The 17,716-nt window shown below is 43.1% G+C and overlaps 1 protein-coding gene across 4 annotated transcripts in view; it reads right to left on the bottom strand.

The window, feature by feature from the left end:
- Positions 1–311: 311 nt before the first annotated feature.
- The window catches only part of rasgrf2a (Ras protein-specific guanine nucleotide-releasing factor 2a), a 55,117-nt gene continuing 37,712 nt past the window's right edge, over positions 312–17,716 (bottom strand). For 2 of the 4 annotated variants that reach the window (XM_061927352.2, XM_061927354.2), the window contains 11 exons: positions 11,440–11,546; positions 7,755–7,867; positions 7,637–7,697; positions 7,484–7,513; positions 7,226–7,329; positions 6,909–6,993; positions 2,391–2,588; positions 2,235–2,314; positions 2,019–2,136; positions 1,874–1,942; positions 312–1,793 (listed from right to left, as the gene is read on the bottom strand). In XM_061927352.2, the coding sequence (XP_061783336.1) occupies positions 1,698–1,793; positions 1,874–1,942; positions 2,019–2,136; positions 2,235–2,314; positions 2,391–2,588; positions 6,909–6,993; positions 7,226–7,329; positions 7,484–7,513; positions 7,637–7,697; positions 7,755–7,867; positions 11,440–11,546 (1,061 nt within the window). In that variant the 3' untranslated portion in view covers positions 312–1,697. The remainder of the gene's footprint in view (positions 1,794–1,873; positions 1,943–2,018; positions 2,137–2,234; positions 2,315–2,390; positions 2,589–6,908; positions 6,994–7,225; positions 7,330–7,483; positions 7,514–7,636; positions 7,698–7,754; positions 7,868–11,439; positions 11,547–17,716) is intronic. The other 2 variants (XR_012049261.1, XM_061927353.2) reach the window with 2 other exon arrangements.

Below are 17,716 nucleotides of genomic sequence, written 5' to 3'. Positions count from 1 at the left end.
GTAGAAGCATTTAAGTCCCGTCTTAAAACTCATTTGTATACTCTAGCCTTTAAATAGCCCCCCTTTTAGACCAGTTGATCTGCCGTCTCTTTTCTTTTCTGCCCCCCTCTCCCTTGTGGAGGGGGGGGGGTTACCCTTTTAGACCAGTTGATCTGCCGTCTCTTTTCTTTTCTGCCCCCCTCTCTCTTGTGGAAAAGGGGGGGCACCCTCTTAGACCAGTTGATCTGCCGTCTCTTTTCTTTTCTGCCCCCCTCTCCCTTGTGGAAAGGGGGGCGGGGGGGCACAGGTCCGGTGGCCATGGATGAAGTGCTGGCTGTCCAGAGTCGGGACCCAGAGTGGACGACTCGCCTGTGCATCGGTTGGGAACATCTATGCGCTGCTGACCCGTCTCCGCTCGGGATGGTCTCTTGCTGGCCCCACTATGGACTGGACTCTCACTATTATGTTAGATCCACTATGGACTGGACTCTTACTATTATGTTAGATCCACTATGGACTGGACTTTCACAATATTATGTTAGATCCACTATGGACTGGACTTTCACAATATTATGTTAGATCCACTATGGACTGGACTCTTACTATTATGTTAGATCCACTATGGACTGGACTCTTACTATTATGTTAGATCCACTATGGACTGGACTCTCTCACTATTATGTTATATCCACTATGGACTGGACTCTCACTATTATGTTAGATCCACTATGGACTGGACTCTCTTACTATTATGTTAGATCCACTATGGACTGGACTCTTACTATTATGTTAGATCCACTATGGACTGGACTCTCTCACTATTATGTTAGATCCACTATGGACTGGACTCTTACTTTATGTTAGATCCACTATGGACTGGACTCTCTCACTATTATGTTAGATCCACTATGGACTGGACTCTCACTATTATGTTAGATCCACTATGGACTGGACTCTCACTATTATGTTAGATGCACTATGGACTGGACTCTCACTATTATGTTAGATCCACTATGGACTGGACTCTCACTATTATGTTAGATTCACTATGGACTGGACTCTCACTATTATGTTAGATCCACTATGGACTGGACTCTCACTATTATGTTAGATCCTCTATGGACTGGACTCTTACTATTATGTTAGATCCACTATGGACTGGACTCTCACTATTATGTTAGATCCACTATGGACTGGACTTTCACAATATTATGCTAGATCCACTCGACGTCCATTGCATCCGGTCTCCCCTAGAGGGGGGTGGGGTCACCCACATCTGCGGTCCTCTCCAAGGTTTCTCATAGTCATTCACATTGACATCCCACTGGGTTGTGAGTTTTTCCTTGCCCTTATGTGGGCTCTGTACCGAGGATGTGGTTGTGGCTTGTGCAGCCCTTTGAGACACTTGTGATTTAGGGCTATATAAATAAACATTGATTGATTGATTGATTGATTGATTAGTTTTTGTACATGCAAGCTAACTTTCTGTATAAGTTCAGGTCCGCCTGAGTGGATTGGTAACGTAGAACAAACATTTCTACGAGAACCTCCAGAAACGCGGTCTTTCTTCACGGTAACATCGGTTGCTAGGCAACGCCCCAAACCTGATCCAAGCCGTGTAAGAGCGTCCCTGGTTCCGGCTACGGTTCCGGTTTCCATGTCAGGTGACCGTAACAGTCGAGCGAAGGCACCGCCGTGGGAGTGAAGCGGCGACGTCGCTAGCCCGGCGACACCCTCGGCTCCGTCTTGAGGGAGCGCTCATAGAGCGTGTCCTCGTCCATCACCTGCGTCTTGTCCAGCAGGAAGTGGGTCACCTGGAGGGGGCGGGAGTTTGTAAGACGTCAATCAAGGCAAGCCGGAAGTACGTAGACGTAGACGCCCTGCACCCCCCCACCTTGGCCTGGTGCTCCAGCCTGTAAGGAGCTTGCTGGAACTGACGGATCTCTCGGATGATGTGGGAGATCTGAAACACACAAAACATGACCACGACGCCCACGTTAGCAACAGGCGGGACGGTTGCCTAGCAACAGCCTCTTTACCATCCTCATCTTGGAGAAGTTGACCAGGCCGTCCTCCGTGAAGTTGGGCGTTCCCTCCTCGATGAAGGCCAGGTCGGTCAGATACATGCCCAGGTAGGGGACGCACGGGGGGTTACAGCTGCGCACACACACACACACACACACACACACACACACACACACACACACACGCGTAAGAAGCCATGGTTTAGCTTGAAGACGCTCAAGCAGGGTTACTTTTTCAGCGTCTCTCGCAGGTTCTTGAAGCGTCCCTCAGACGACACGGTCCTCTGCAGACGCTCCATCAGCGCCTTGGTCTGCGGCAGAAGACCAGGACAACGTTGATTGTACCTAATCAAGTGGCCCCCCCGAGCGCGCACGCGGCCCCCTCACCTGTTTGCAGACTTTGGCCCAGGTCTTCTTCAGCCGATAGATGGCGCTGCGGTTGAGGGCGGAGGTGATCTCCAGCACGCCGTTGTAGTTGTTGAGGCAGCGGCAGATGTCGGCCACCGCCAGCCACTTCTCGATGGCGCCGGCCCGAGAGCCCACCTCCACCTGGGTCATGATCTGAGAGGCCACCAGGTTGCTCATCTAATGGGCAGACAAAAGAAAGTACATGACAGTCTTTACTGGGTTTTTAGGGGATCTTGTCCTTTTGTGTTATGATGTAATAATTGTGTACCGTATTTTCCGCACTATAAGCCGCACCTAAAAACCACAAATTTTCACAAAAGCTGACAGTGCGGCTTATAACCCGGTGCGCCTTATATATGGATTAATATAAATATTTACTTTCATAAAGTTTCGGTCTCGCAACTACGGTAAACAGCCGCCATGTTTTTTCCCCGTAGAAGAGGAAGCGCTTCTTCTTCTATGGTAAGCAACTGCCAAGGTAAGCACCCGCCCCCGTAGAAGAGGAAGCGCTTCTTCTTCTACGGTAAGCAACCACCCGCCCCCGTAGAAGAAGAAGCGCGCGGGTATTACGTTTCATTTCCTTTGTGTGTTCCATGTTGATATACGACTCCATGCGCGCCCACATCACAGATGGTGTCAAAAAACAAGTGAAGCACACAAATACAACACTCGCCGTCATTCCGGGTGGATTAACCAAAGAACTCCAACCGCTCGATATTGGTGTCAACAGGGCATTTAAAGCACGACTGCGAACGGCGTGGGAACAATGGATGACCGAAGGCGAACACACCTTCACTAAGACAGGGAGACAGCGCCGGACGACATACGCCAACATCTGCCAGTGGATCGTAAATGCCTGGGCGGATATTTCGGTCACAACTGTGGTCCGAGCTTTCCGGAAGGCAATGACTTCGACGAGACGGAGCCGGCCATTTTGGATCCCGTATTCGCCCAACTTTTTAATTCGGACACCGAAAGAGAAGAATTCGAGGGATTTATGAATGAAGAATAACTTCAGAAAGTGAGCGTTATGTTTATTTTGTGTGTTGTGACATTAACGTTCGAGCAACATTATGTTGCTATTGCTCTGCACTATTTTGAATTTTACTATGTTTGTGATTGCACATTTGCGTACATTTTGGGAGTGAACAGAGTTGTTAGAACGCTGGTTTTTAATATATTATTAAAGTTTGACTGACCTATCTGACTGTTTTTTTGACATTCCTTTAGCGCAGTTAGATGCGGCTTACAACACGGGGCGGCTTATAGGTGGACAAAGTTTTGAAATATGCCGTTCATTGAAGGCGCGGCTTATAACACGGGGCGGCTTATGGTGCGGAAAATACGGTATGTCCTATTCCAGAAGTGTTTAAAGCACGTTGATTGGGAACATTATACAATACAATTACTACAGCTGTGACTCTTATTCATCCCCATCCTAAATCCATTCAGATTTTTCAAATATTGATTTTTAAAAAAATATACATATACATATATACACACAATCACTCACACACACACATATATATATATATATATATATATATATATATATATATATATATATATATATATATATATATATATATATATACTGTATATATATGTATGTATGTATATATATATATATATATATATATATATAAACATACACATACACGTACATATATACATACATATACACGTACATATAAACATCATGCTTGCCAACCTTGAGACCTCCGATTTCGGGAGGTGGTGGGGTGGGGGTTGGGGGGCGTCGTTAAGATATATATATATAAGAAATACTTGACTTTCAGTGAATTCTAGCTATATATATATATATATATATATATATATATATATATATATATATATATATATATATATATATATATATATATATATATATATATATATATATTTTATTACATATATATATATATATATATATATATATATATATATATATGTATGTATATATATATATATGTATATATAAATAAATAAAAGAAATACTTGAATTTCAGTGTTCATTTATTTACACATTTACACACACATAACACTCATCTACTCATTGTTGAGTTAAGGGTTGAATTGTCCATCCTTGTTCTATTCTCTGTCACTATTTCAGAACACACACATTATACAAATATACATTATAAAATCAATAAGAAAACGGGAGCTCTAATTTGGGAGTCTGAATTAGGATCAGAAGTTCCTATATAAACATTGCGCACTCACGTCACCTTTTTGTATTGATTACTGCAGCTGTGCACTGGATTCATTCACAAATACAAACTACAACTCACAAACACTTTAGAGTTAGGCTCCACCATCAGAATGTGTACTTAAACTTATAAAGATCACATGGATATTATTCAGTGAGTTGATTCACCAAAACTAACCTGTTATACAGGAGGAAAAAGCACACAGGACGTTTCAATTGTTCACAGACTGGTCGCGCTCATCAGAATGACAAGACACTTCCGGTCTGCAGGTGATAGCATTCAATTGGGAAGAAACGCCCTACTGCCCCCTACTGACCAATGTGAATACTGATAAATGTGTAATGACAGCTCCAAAAACGAATTCAAACCACAAAATAAAATAAATAAATCAACACAAAAATGTGACACATTATGGGTGGGTCACATATGCATGTACAGTAGATGGCAGTATTGTCCTGTTTAAAAGTGTCACAACATTGCTGTCTACGGCAGACGAACTGCTTTACGGGGGACGAAAACTTGACTGCTGTTGTCGCGCTGGGAGGACGTTAATGAAACTGCCTAACAATAAACCCACATAAGAAACCAAGAACTCGCCCTCCATCATTAGCTGTTTATATTGTGGGAAAGCGGACGTGAGAACAGGCTGTCAACACGTCACTCAGGTCCACATGGAGCTGGAGGGGGCGTGGCCTCCAGCTCCGCCTGAATTTCGGGAGATTTTCGGGAGAAAATTTGTCCCGGGGGGTTTTCGGGAGAGGCGCTGAATTTCGGGAGTCTCCCGGAAAATCCGGGAGGGTTGGCAAGTATGATAAACATACACATTAAATCCTGGAAAATGTTTACATTGTAGAAATGGAAAAAAGATAGACAATTTGATACTTACTAACATTATTATTATTATTATACAGTCTGTTTTGTCGCAAATAAAATCCAGCTGAGATGCCATAAAGAACTTTTAGAGGGAACTTAAAGCAATATTTGAATTAGTGCTAATATATAGATGTAATTTATAATTTTTCAATGATTATATTTTTTATTCATGATTGTGATAGTTATTCCAGGACAGGGGGTGTCCAAAGTGACCGGGCCCTTACTAAAAATACTCCTAAATTACATACTTGCCAACCTTGAGACCTCCAATTTCAGGAGGTGGAGGGTGGGGGGTGGTTGCGGGGGGCGTGGTTGGGGCGGGGGCGTGGTTGGAGGCGTGGTTAAGAGGGGAGGAGTATATTTACAGCTAGAATTTTCATATATATATATATATATATATATATATATATATATATATATATTTGCCCGCGACCCCGAAGGGAATAAGCGGTAGGAAATGGATGGATGGATATATATATATATATATATATATATATATATATATATATATATATATATATATATATATATATATATATATATATATAAGAAATAATTGACTTTCAGTGAATTCTAGCTAGCTATATATATATATATATATATATATATATATATATATATATATATATATATATATATATATATATATATATATATATAAATAAAAGAAATACTTGAATTTCAGTGTTCATTTATTTACACATATACACACACATAACACTCATCTACTCATTGTTGAGTTAAGGGTTGTATTGTCCATCCTTGTTCTATTCTCTGTCACTATCTTTCTAACCATGCTGAACACCCTCTCTGATGATGCATTGCTGTGTGGCACGCACAAAAGTGCTTTCATCAAATGCACTAGATGGCAGTATTGTCCTGTTTAAGAGTGTCACAACATTGCTGTTTACGGCAGACGGACTGCTTTACTGTAGACGTTCTTTATATTGTGGCAAAGCGGACTCAGGTCCGCATGGACCTGAATTTCGGGAGATTTTCGGGAGAAAATTTTTTTCCGGGAGAGGCGCTGAATTTCGGGAGTCTCCCGGAAAATCCGGGAGGGTTGGCAAGTATGCTAAATTAGAAAACTAAAATGATATACAGCGCAGAGAAAAAGTTGAAATGTTGACATAAATAATATCAAACATAAACATCAATAATAACAGACTTTGTAACACCGATGCTGTGTATCGACGTTAGATTGGTTTCAGCTTGTTTCGATTCAGTTTGGAGCTTGGACCGTAAATGAGGCGTTAAGAGGTGTATTACAAAATATGAGCACTAGAGGGAGACAAAGCAGTCAGGAGTGGGATTCTTTTTAAATGAAGAAACTTGAGTAAAAAAAATGCTTTTTAAAAGGGCAAAAGTCACTTTTCTAAATGAACATTGCACTTTCTTGTTGGAGTCAACGTACATTGTTGAAGTGCTGGCTGGTTTTCATGATGAAAGGAGTCTTCTCCGTCTTGTCCACCTTCATCCAGCCTTGACCCAGGAACTCCCTGAGAACACCAAATACTGTCAAATGTTTTACCCGAAAGAAGACGGACTCATCCTTTTATGGACTTATTCATTCGTATTTGTCACAATAAATCAATTCTTGTTATTATTTGCCAATATTTCATACATTTTGTGTACACGAGACAACTTAAACCTGCATTCTCTTTCCTGACCACTAGGGGGCGTCAGGTTTGTCATGGAGTGATTGATGACGTCATCAGTGCTGGGACTTACTCGTAAGGAATACTACGGAAGACGATGTGGTCCAATAAGGTGATCTGTTCTGCGAGCTCCATTGCTGACAGCGACTCAAAACACTCCGCCTTTGGATTCTCCGTCTACACACACACACACACACACACACACACACACACACACACACACACACACACACACACACACACACACACACACACACACACACACACACAGTAAGAAAGACACACAATACTAAAAACAGCATCATAAAAGAAGATGGATGTTAAATCTTACCGCAATGAAGTGAAGAAGTGGACAACTTTTCTGCTCCATCATCATCATCATCATCATCATCATCATCATCATCACCGTGACAACGTTGAATACGAGCTTGTTAGACACAATGTGTGTGTTTAAGTTGTGTGTGTGTGTGTGGCGGACACCCACCATTTGTAAAATGTCTTCGATCTTCAGCTGAGCGTCGTCTTGTTCTTCTTGAGAAAGAGCACTGAAAGAGAGGAAAGCGGTCGTATGTTTGACGCCACAAAACGACAAAGATGTCCACCTGAGAATGTTGGCGGTGGCCTTCCTCTCCTGGGGCAGCAGGTCGGGGTCACGCAGCACCTCCTCCAGCAGGCTGACCACGCCCACCTTCAGTTCGCTGTTGCTGTCAAAGTCCTGCCAAGGAAGGAAGAAGTTTTGTTCTGACTCACATCGAAGATTTGGACCGCCACAGATACATTTTGACGGCTACAAATAGATTTCGACTTCTACAAATATATATGAACCACCACAAATAGATTTGGACCACCACACAGATTCAAACCGCCACAAATATATGTGGACCACCACAAATAGATTTGGACCACCACACAGACCCAGACCACCACACAGATTCAAACCGCCACAAATAGATTTCGACTGTCCATTTATCCATCCATCCATCTTCTTCCGCTTATCCGAGGTCGGGTCGCGGGGGCAGCAGCCTAAGCAGGGAAGCCCAGACTTCCCTCTCCCCAGCCACTTCGTCCAGCTCTTCCTGTGGGACCCCGAGGCGTTCCCAGGCCAGCCGGGAGAGAGAGTCTTCCCAACGTGTCCTGGGTCTTCCCTGTGGCCTCCTACCGGTCGGACGTGCCCGAAACACCTTCCTAGGGAGGCGTTCGGGTGGCATCCTGACCAGATGCCCGAACCACCTCATCTGGCTCCTCTCCATGTGGAGGAGCAGCGGCTTTACTTTGAGCTCCCCCCGAATGACAGAGCTTCTCACCCTATCTCTAAGGGAGAGCCCCGCCACCCGGCGGAGGAAACTCATTTCGGCCGCTTGTACCCGTGATCTTGTCCTTTCGGTCATAACCCAAAGCTCATGACCATAGGTGAAGATGGGAACGTAGATCGACCGGTAAATCGAGAGCTTTGCCTTCCGGCTCAGCTCCTTCTTCACCACAACGGATCGATACAGCGTCCGCATTACTGAAGACGTCGCACCGATCCGCCTGTCGATCTCACGATCCACTCTTCCCCCACTCGTGAACAAGACTCCGAGGTACTTGAACTCCTCCACTTGGGGCAAGATCTCCTCCCCAACCCGGAGATGGCACTCCACCCTTTTCCGGGCGAGAACCATGGACTCGGACTTGGACGTGCTGATTCCCATCCCAGTCGCTTCACACTCGGCTGCGAACCGATCCAGTGAGAGCTGAAGATCTTGGCCGGAGGAAGCCATCAGGACCACATCATCTGCAAAAAGCAGAGACCTAATCCTGCAACCACCAAACCAGATACCCTCAACGCCTTGACTGCGCCTAGAAATTCTGTCCATAAAAGTTATGAACAGAATGGGTGACAAAGGGCAGCCTTGGCGGAGTCCAACCCTCACTGGAAACGGGTCCGACTTACTGCCGGCAATGCGGACCAAGCTCTGACACTGATCATACAGGGAGCGGACTGCCACAATCAGACAGTCCGATACCCCATACTCTCTGAGCACTCCACACAGGACTTCCCGAGGGACACGGTCGAATGCCTTCTCCAAATCCACAAAGCACATGTAGACTGGTTGGGCAAACTCCCATGCACCCTCAAGGACCCTGCCGAGAGTATAGAGCTGGTCCACAGTTCCACGACCAGGACGAAAATCACACTGTTCCTCCTGAATCCGAGGTTCGACTATCCGGCGTAGCCTCCTCTCCAGTACACCTGAATAGACCTTACCGGGAAGGCTGAGGAGTGTGATCCCACGATAGTTGGAACACACCCTCCGGTTCCCCTTCTTAAAGAGAGGAACCACCACCCCGGTCTGCCAATCCAGAGGTACCGCCCCCGATGTCCACGCGATGTTGCAGAGTCTTGTCAACCAAGACAGCCCCACAACATCCAGAGCCCTAAGGAACTCCGGGCGGATCTCATCCACCCCCGGGGCCTTGCCACCGAGAAGCTTTTTAACTACCTCGGCAACCTCAGCCCCAGAAATAGGAGAGCCCACCACAGATTCTCCAGGCCCTGCTTCCTCATAGGAAGACGTGCTGGTAGGATTGAGGAGGTCTTCGAAGTATTCCCTCCACCGATCCACAACATCCGCAGTCGAGGTCAGCAGAACACCATCCTCACCATACACGGTGTTGACATTGCACTGCTTCCCCTTCCTGAGGCGGCGTTTAGGGCACGTCCGACCGGTAGGAGGCCACGGGGAAGACCCAGGACACGTTGGGAAGACTATATATCCCGGCTGGCCTGGGAACGCCTCGGGATCCCCCGGGAGGAGCTGGACGAAGTGGCTGGGGAGAGGGAAGTCTGGGCTTCCCTGCTTAGGCTGCTGCCCCCGCGACCCGACCTCGGATAAGCGGAAGAAGATGGATGGATGGATGGACAAATAGATTTGGACCACCACACAGATTCAAACCGCCACAAATAGATTTCGACTGTTACAAATATATTTGGACCACCACAAATTGACAAAACTATTTTAAATAGCTGCAACAAAACATACATAAGTAGCAAACAGCATAATAACAACATAGCTGTAAACCTGCCTTCACTCAAGGAAGGCACACATGACATGATTATATGTCATGTCACTATATACCGCACACATACTGCTATACACAAAGCCTAACCAGGCCTTTTTTTCTCTCAAGGAATTGTGAAATAAAATCATGTCTTCAGGAGATCAACACTGTACTGAAGCCCAGAACACTCTACGCATTTCCCCAGTTTTAGTTTAGAGATAAGGAAAGATTGGCCTGGCCCACTAGGATCCCTCTTTATGTTTGTGAACTTTATAGTCTATACATTTAGAAGTCTAGAATGAAAGAGTATATAAGAGAATTGACAGTGTGTACCTTCAGTGATGAATGATGAGCAGAGGCAGAGTTTGGAGTGTCTTCTTTAGCTCGCTTTCCATTTTTATGTACTTGGAAAATGTTTTCCGTGCAATTTGCCGTTTGACGCCCGCTAACATGCTAATTAGCTGCCTGAAAGCGGGTGACTCCACGGTAGAAATAGCCTGCATGTCTTCTAGCACATACGCTGCAATGGCTCTGTCAATGTTGTCCTTGCTAGCAGTCCCTCCGTTAAAATCCTTTGGTGGAGGTGAAGTGACATCAGAGTCTGTGTCTCTCTTTAGTGAAGTGAAGTGAATTATATTTATATAGCGCTTTTCTCTAGTGACCCAAAGCGCTTTACATAGTGAAACCCAATATCTAAGTTACATTTAAACCAGGGAGCAGGTGGGTAAAGTGTCTTGCCCAAGGACACAACGGCAGTAACTAGGATGGCGGATGCGGGGATCGAACCTGCAACCCTCAAGTTGCTGGCACGGCCGCTCTACCAACCGAGCTATACCGCCCCCTTACTCTTTACTAGCTTCGTCGAAGCATGTTGCTTTTGTAGCTGTTTCAGCAGATTTGAATTGCTGTTTTGGGCAGAAGATAGATAGGATCTTTGATCCAAGACACAACTTACATTTAACTAAAATGTTCTTTTCTTTGTGCTCGACAAAAGAAAAGTAGTGAGAATATCTCCATGTTAAGAAACTCGGCTTTGGTAAAATAACGCAGTAACGCATCATGTAGTAACGGTAACTGAGTTACTGAATATAAAAAATAACGCGTTAGACTACTAGTTACCGCCGAAAATAACGGCGTTACTTTGTAACGCGGTAGTCCCAACACTGGTCACGAACATGATGTTTACTGAGTGTACGGACAAGTGTTCCATGGCAGACCAGCAGGAAGTAAGACTTGGGTTCAGACCTGCGAGTGCTTGGAGACCCAGTGACGCAGCACGTTGAGGACTCTGTTGGTGGCCGCCCGGCGGATGACGAACTCCTTGTCACAGGACTTGTCTGAGCTGCTGAAAACTGCGAGACAAAGCAAAGCTGCAACTTGTTGTTTAGGGCGACAACCACTAGGGGGCACATGACCAGAAAGGCTTCAGATCAGGGGTGTCCGAACTTTGTCCACTGAGCAAAGCATGCATACCTTCATAACAGTATTTAACATGTACAATATACACACTGCAAGTATATATATATATATAATGTAGTAATAGACACCTTCATAACAATATTTAACATGTACAATATACACACTGCAAGTATATATATATATAATGTAGTAATAGACACCTTCATAACAATATGTAATATGTACAATATACACACTGCAAGTATATATATAATGTAGTAACAGACACCTTCATAACAATATGTAATATGTACAATATACACACTGCAAGTATATATATAATTTAGTAACAGACACCTTCATAACAATATGTAATATGTACAATATACACACTGCAAGTATATATATAATGTAGTAACAGACATCTTCATAACAATATGTAATATGTACAATATACACACTGCAAGTATATATATAATGTAGTAACAGACACCTTCATAACAATATGTAATATGTACAATATACACACTGCAAGTATATATATATAATGTAGTAACAGACACCTTCATAACAATATGTAATATGTACAATATACACACTGCAAGTATATATATATAATGTAGTAACAGACAGCTTCATAACAATATGTAATATGTACAATATACACACTGCAAGTATATATATAATGTAGTAACAGACACCTTCATAACAATATGTAATACGTACTATATACACACTGCAAGTATATATATAATGTAGTGACAGACACACTGTCATAACAATATGTAATATGTACAATATACACACTGCAAGTATATATATAATGTAGTAACAGACACCTTCATAACAATATGTAATATGTACAATATACACACTGCAAGTATATATATAATGTAGTAACAGACACCTTCATAACAATATGTAATATGTACAATATACACACTGCAAGTATATATATAATGTAGTAACAGACACCTTCATAACAATATGTAATATGTACAATATACACACTGCAAGTATATATATATATATATATAATGTAGTAACAGACACCTTCATAACAATATGTAATATGTACAATATACACACTGCAAGTATATATATATAATGTAGTAACAGACACCTTCATAACAATATGTAATATGTACAATATACACACTGCAAGTATATATATAATGTAGTAACAGACACCTTCATAACAATATGTAATATGTACATTATACACACTGCAAGTATATATATAATGTAGTAACAGACACCTTCATAACAATATGTAATATGTACAATATACACACTGCAAGTATATATATATAATGTAGTAACAGACACCTTCATAACAATATGTAATATGTACAATATACACACTGCAAGTATATATATATAATGTAGTAACAGACACCTTCATAACAATATGTAATATACAATATACACACTGCAAGTATATATATAATGTAGTAACAGACACCTTCATAACAATATGTAATATGTACAATATACACACTGCAAGTATATATATAATGTAGTAACAGACACCTTCATAACAATATGTAATATGTACAATATACACACTGCAAGTATATATATAATGTAGTAACAGACACCTTCATAACGATATGTAATATGTACAATATACACACTGCAAGTATATATATAATGTAGTAACAGACACCTTCATAACAATATGTAATATGTACAATATGCACACTGCAAGTATATATATAATGTAGTAACAAACACCTTCATAACAATATGTAATATGTACAATATACACACTGCAAGTATATATATAATGTAGTAACAGACACCTTCATAACAATATGTAATATGTACAATATACACACTGCAAGTATATATATATAGACACCTTCATAACAATATGTACAATATTTACCGTATTTTGGTCATTTTATGCACAGCCGGAACTACAAAACCCAAAGCCAGTGAAGTTGTCACGTTGTGTAAATGGTAAACAAAACAGAATACAATGATTTGCAAATCCTTTTCAACGTATATTCAATTGAATAGATGAGGTGGCGACTTGTCCAGGGTGTACTCCGCCTACTGCCTGAACGCAGCTGAGATAGGCTCTAGCACCCCCAGCCGCCAAGCGGTAGAAAATGGATGGCTCGACTGCAAAGACAAGATACTTAACGTTTGAACTGGAAAACTTTGTTATTTTTGGCAAATATTAGCTCATTTGGAAAGTTGAAGAATGCTCATCAAACACTCATTTGGAACATCCCACAGGTGAACAGGCTAATTGGGAACAGGTGGGTGCCATGATTGGGTATAAAAGCAGATTCCATGAAATGCTCAGTCATTCACAAACAAGGACGGGGCGAGGGTCACCACTTTGTCAACAAATGCCTGAGCAAATTGTTTAAGAACAACATTTATCAACCAGCTATATTGCAAGGAATTTAGGGATTTCACCATCTACGCTCCGTAATATCATCAAAAGGTTCAGAGGATCTGGAGAAATCACTGCACGTAAGCCATGATATTACGCACCTTCCATCCCTCAGGCGGTACCGCATCAAAAAGCGACATCGGTGTGTAAAGGATATCACCACATGGGCTCAGGAACACTTCAGAAAACCACTGTCAGTAACTACAGTTGGTCGCTACATCTGTAAGTGCAAGTTAAAACTACTATGCAAAGCCGAAGCCATTTATCAACAACACCCAGAAACGCCGTCGGCTTCGCTCGGCCCGAGCTCATCTAAGATGGACTGATGCAAAGTGGAAAAGTGTTCTGTGGAGTGCTTTTGGAAACTTTGGACGTCGTGTCCTCCGGACCAAAAAGGATAAGAACCATCCGGATTGTTTTAGACGCAAAGTGTAAAAGGCAGCAAGGCTCTGGATGCTGTAGGGCTGTCTTGGTTGACAAGACTCTGCAGCATCGCGTGGACATCGGGGGCAGTACCTCTGGATTGGCAGACCGGGGTGGTGGTTCCTCTCTTTAAAAAGGGGAACCGGAGGGTGTGTTCTAACTATCGTGGGATCACACTCCTCAGCCTTCCCGGTAAGGTCTATTCAGGTGTACTGGAGAGGAGGCTACGCCGGATAGTTGAACCTCGGATTCAGGAGAAACAGTGTGGTTTTCGTCCTGGTCGTGGAACTGTGGACCAGCTCTATACTCTCGGCAGGGTCCTTGAGGGTGCATGGGAGTTTGCCCAACCAGTCTACATGTGCTTTGTGGACTTGGAGAAGGCATTCGACCGTGTCCCTCGGGAAGTCCTGTGGGGAGTGCTCAGAGAGTATGGGGTTTCGGACTGTCTGATTGTGGCGGTCCGCTCCCTGTATGATCAGTGTCAGAGCTTGGTTCGCATTGCCGGCAGTAAGTCGGACGCGATTCCGGTGAGGGTTGGACTCCGCCAAGGCTGCCATTTGTCACCGATTCTGTTCATAACTTTTATGGACAGAATTTCTAGGCGCAGTCAAGGCGTTGAGGGGATCCGGTTTGGTGGCTGCAGGATTAGGTCTCTGCTTTTTGCAGATGATTTGGTCCTGATGGCTTCATCTGGCCAGGATCTTCAGCTCTCACTGGATCGGTTCGCAGCTGAGTGTGAAGCGACTGGGATGAGAATCAGCACCTCCAAGTCCGAGTCCATGGTTCTCGCCCGGAAAAGGGTGGAGTGCCATCTCCGGGTTGGGGAGGAGATCTTGCCCCAAGTGGAGGAGTTCAAGTACCTCGGAGTCTTGTTCACGAGTGAGGGAAGAGTGGATCGTGAGATCGACAGGCGGATCGGTGCGGCGTCTTCAGTAATGCGGACGCTGTATCGATCCGTTGTGGTGAAGAAGGAGCTGAGCCGGAAGGCAAAGCTCTCAATTTACCGGTCGATCTACGTTCCCATCCTCACCTATGGTCATGAGCTTTGGGTTATGACCGAAAGGACAAGATCACGGGTACAAGCGGCCGAAATGAGTTTCCTCCGCCGGGTGGCGGGGCTCTCTCTTAGAGATAGGGTGAGAAGCTCTGTCATCCGGGGGGAGCTCAAAGTAAAGCCGCTGCTCCTCCACATCGAGAGGAGCCAGATGAGGTGGTTCGGGCATCTGGTCAGGATGCCACCCGAGCGCCTCCCTAAGGAGGTGTTTAGGGCATGTCTGACCGGTAGGAGGCCACGAGGAAGACCCAGGACACGTTGGGAAGACTATGTCTCCCGGCTGGCCTGGGAACGCCTCGGGATCCCCCGGGAGGAGCTGGACGAAGTGGCCGGGGAGAGGGAAGTCTGGGCTTCCCTGCTTAGGCTGCTGCCCCCGCGACCCGACCTCGGATAAGCGGAAGAAGATGGATGGATGGATGGTGTGATGGTATGGGGGTGTATTAGTGGCCAAGACATGGGTAACTTACACATCTGTGAAGGCACCATTAATGCTGAAAGGTACATACAGCTTTTAGAGCAACATATGTTGCCATCCAAGCAACGTTATCATGGACGCCCCTGCTTATTTCAGCAAGACGATGCCAAGCCACAGTGTATAGCTTCATAGTAAAAGAGTGCGGGTTCTAGACTGGCCTGCCTGTAGTCCAGACATTGAAAATGTGTGAAGGCTAAAATATGAGAAGGGAAAATGTTAAACAACTTAAGCTGTACATCAAGCAAGAATGGGAAAGAATTCCACTTCAAAAATGTGTCTCCTCAGTTCCCAAACCTTTACTGAGTGTTGTTAAAAGGAAATGCCATGTAACACACTGGTAAAAATGCCCCTCTGACTACTTTTTTGCAATGTGTTGCTGCCATTAAATTCTAAGTTCATGAGTTTCTCAGTGTGAACATGAAATATCTTGTCTTTGCAGTCTATTCAATTGAATATAAGTTGAAAAGGATTTTGTTGTATTCTCTTTTTATTTACCATTTACACAATGTGACAACTTCACTGCTTTTGGGGTTTGTATCATTAAGAATGGAAACAACGTCATACTTGCCAACCTTGAGACCTCCGATTTCGGGAGGTGGGGGATGGAGGGTGGGGGGCGTGGTCGGGGTCGGGGCGTGGTTGGGGGCGTGGTTAAGAGGGGAGGAGTATATTGACAGCTAGAATTCACCAAGTCAAGTATTTCATACATATATATATATATGAAGAGGTGTCCAATTCTCAGCGTGTCGCCCGGACGAGCCCCCAAATTGTTGCGTTTTGGACCAGTTGTTCCTCCCAGGGAATTCAAGTCACAATTCGCTCCCAAGTTCTTTCCGACACTTAAAGCTGAGTTGAAAAACCACCAGAGACAGAATAGGTATTTTGTTGTATATTCTCAAAGCTTTGCCAATATACATTGATTGAGACCAGTCTAACCATAGAACATTCTATTGCGCCTCCCAAAATGGTCTGTCTTCCCGATCTCACCACCCTCTCTCTCGTCCCATCTCTGTAGACAAAACAAATGCTAGTCAAAACACATTCCAAAGAACTCAAGGTTAACACACACAGTATACTTGCTGACAGAGCATCAAGAGAAGAAATGGAAAACACGAGCTGTTTTCAAATATGACAAAGAAATGGAAGAAGTACAACTTAAATTCGGATATATGTAAATATCTGCCTCCGACAATTTATATATATATATATATATATATATATATATATATATATATATATATATATATATATATATATATATATATATATATATATATATATATATATACATATATATATATATATATATATATATATCTGCATCCTGAAAATATGCAAACAAAACTGTGTTTAGATAATTGATACTTCAAACTTGCATAAATAAATCTTAAGGAATATAACATAACTTGGCTTCTGAGAGCTTCAAAATGTAATGAATAAAATGCTAAAGTTGTTGATAAACAAGCAATTATTTTCAATAATTAAATATGGTCATTTTAAATGAATTATTATGATAAATTTAAAATGTATCATTTCAAATATGTTTATTTTAATTCTATGGCTGGATGTAATAAGGAGTCAGAAAAAATACAAATAAAATTAAAGCTGCAAGCAGCGATGGACGGGACCGACTTTGACGGCACATAAAATCCAAACCAGAGCAGTAATTAAAACTCTTTCGTCAACTTTTAATCAGAAGGGTACAATCTCTCTCCTGTGCTAGTTTGAAGCCGACACGACAAACGAGGAGATAATGTTTAAA

Source organism: Nerophis lumbriciformis, linkage group LG32 (assembly GCF_033978685.3).
Source record: "Nerophis lumbriciformis linkage group LG32, RoL_Nlum_v2.1, whole genome shotgun sequence".
NCBI lineage: Eukaryota > Metazoa > Chordata > Actinopteri > Syngnathiformes > Syngnathidae > Nerophis > Nerophis lumbriciformis.
This window is presented reverse-complemented; position numbering and strand designations above follow the sequence as displayed.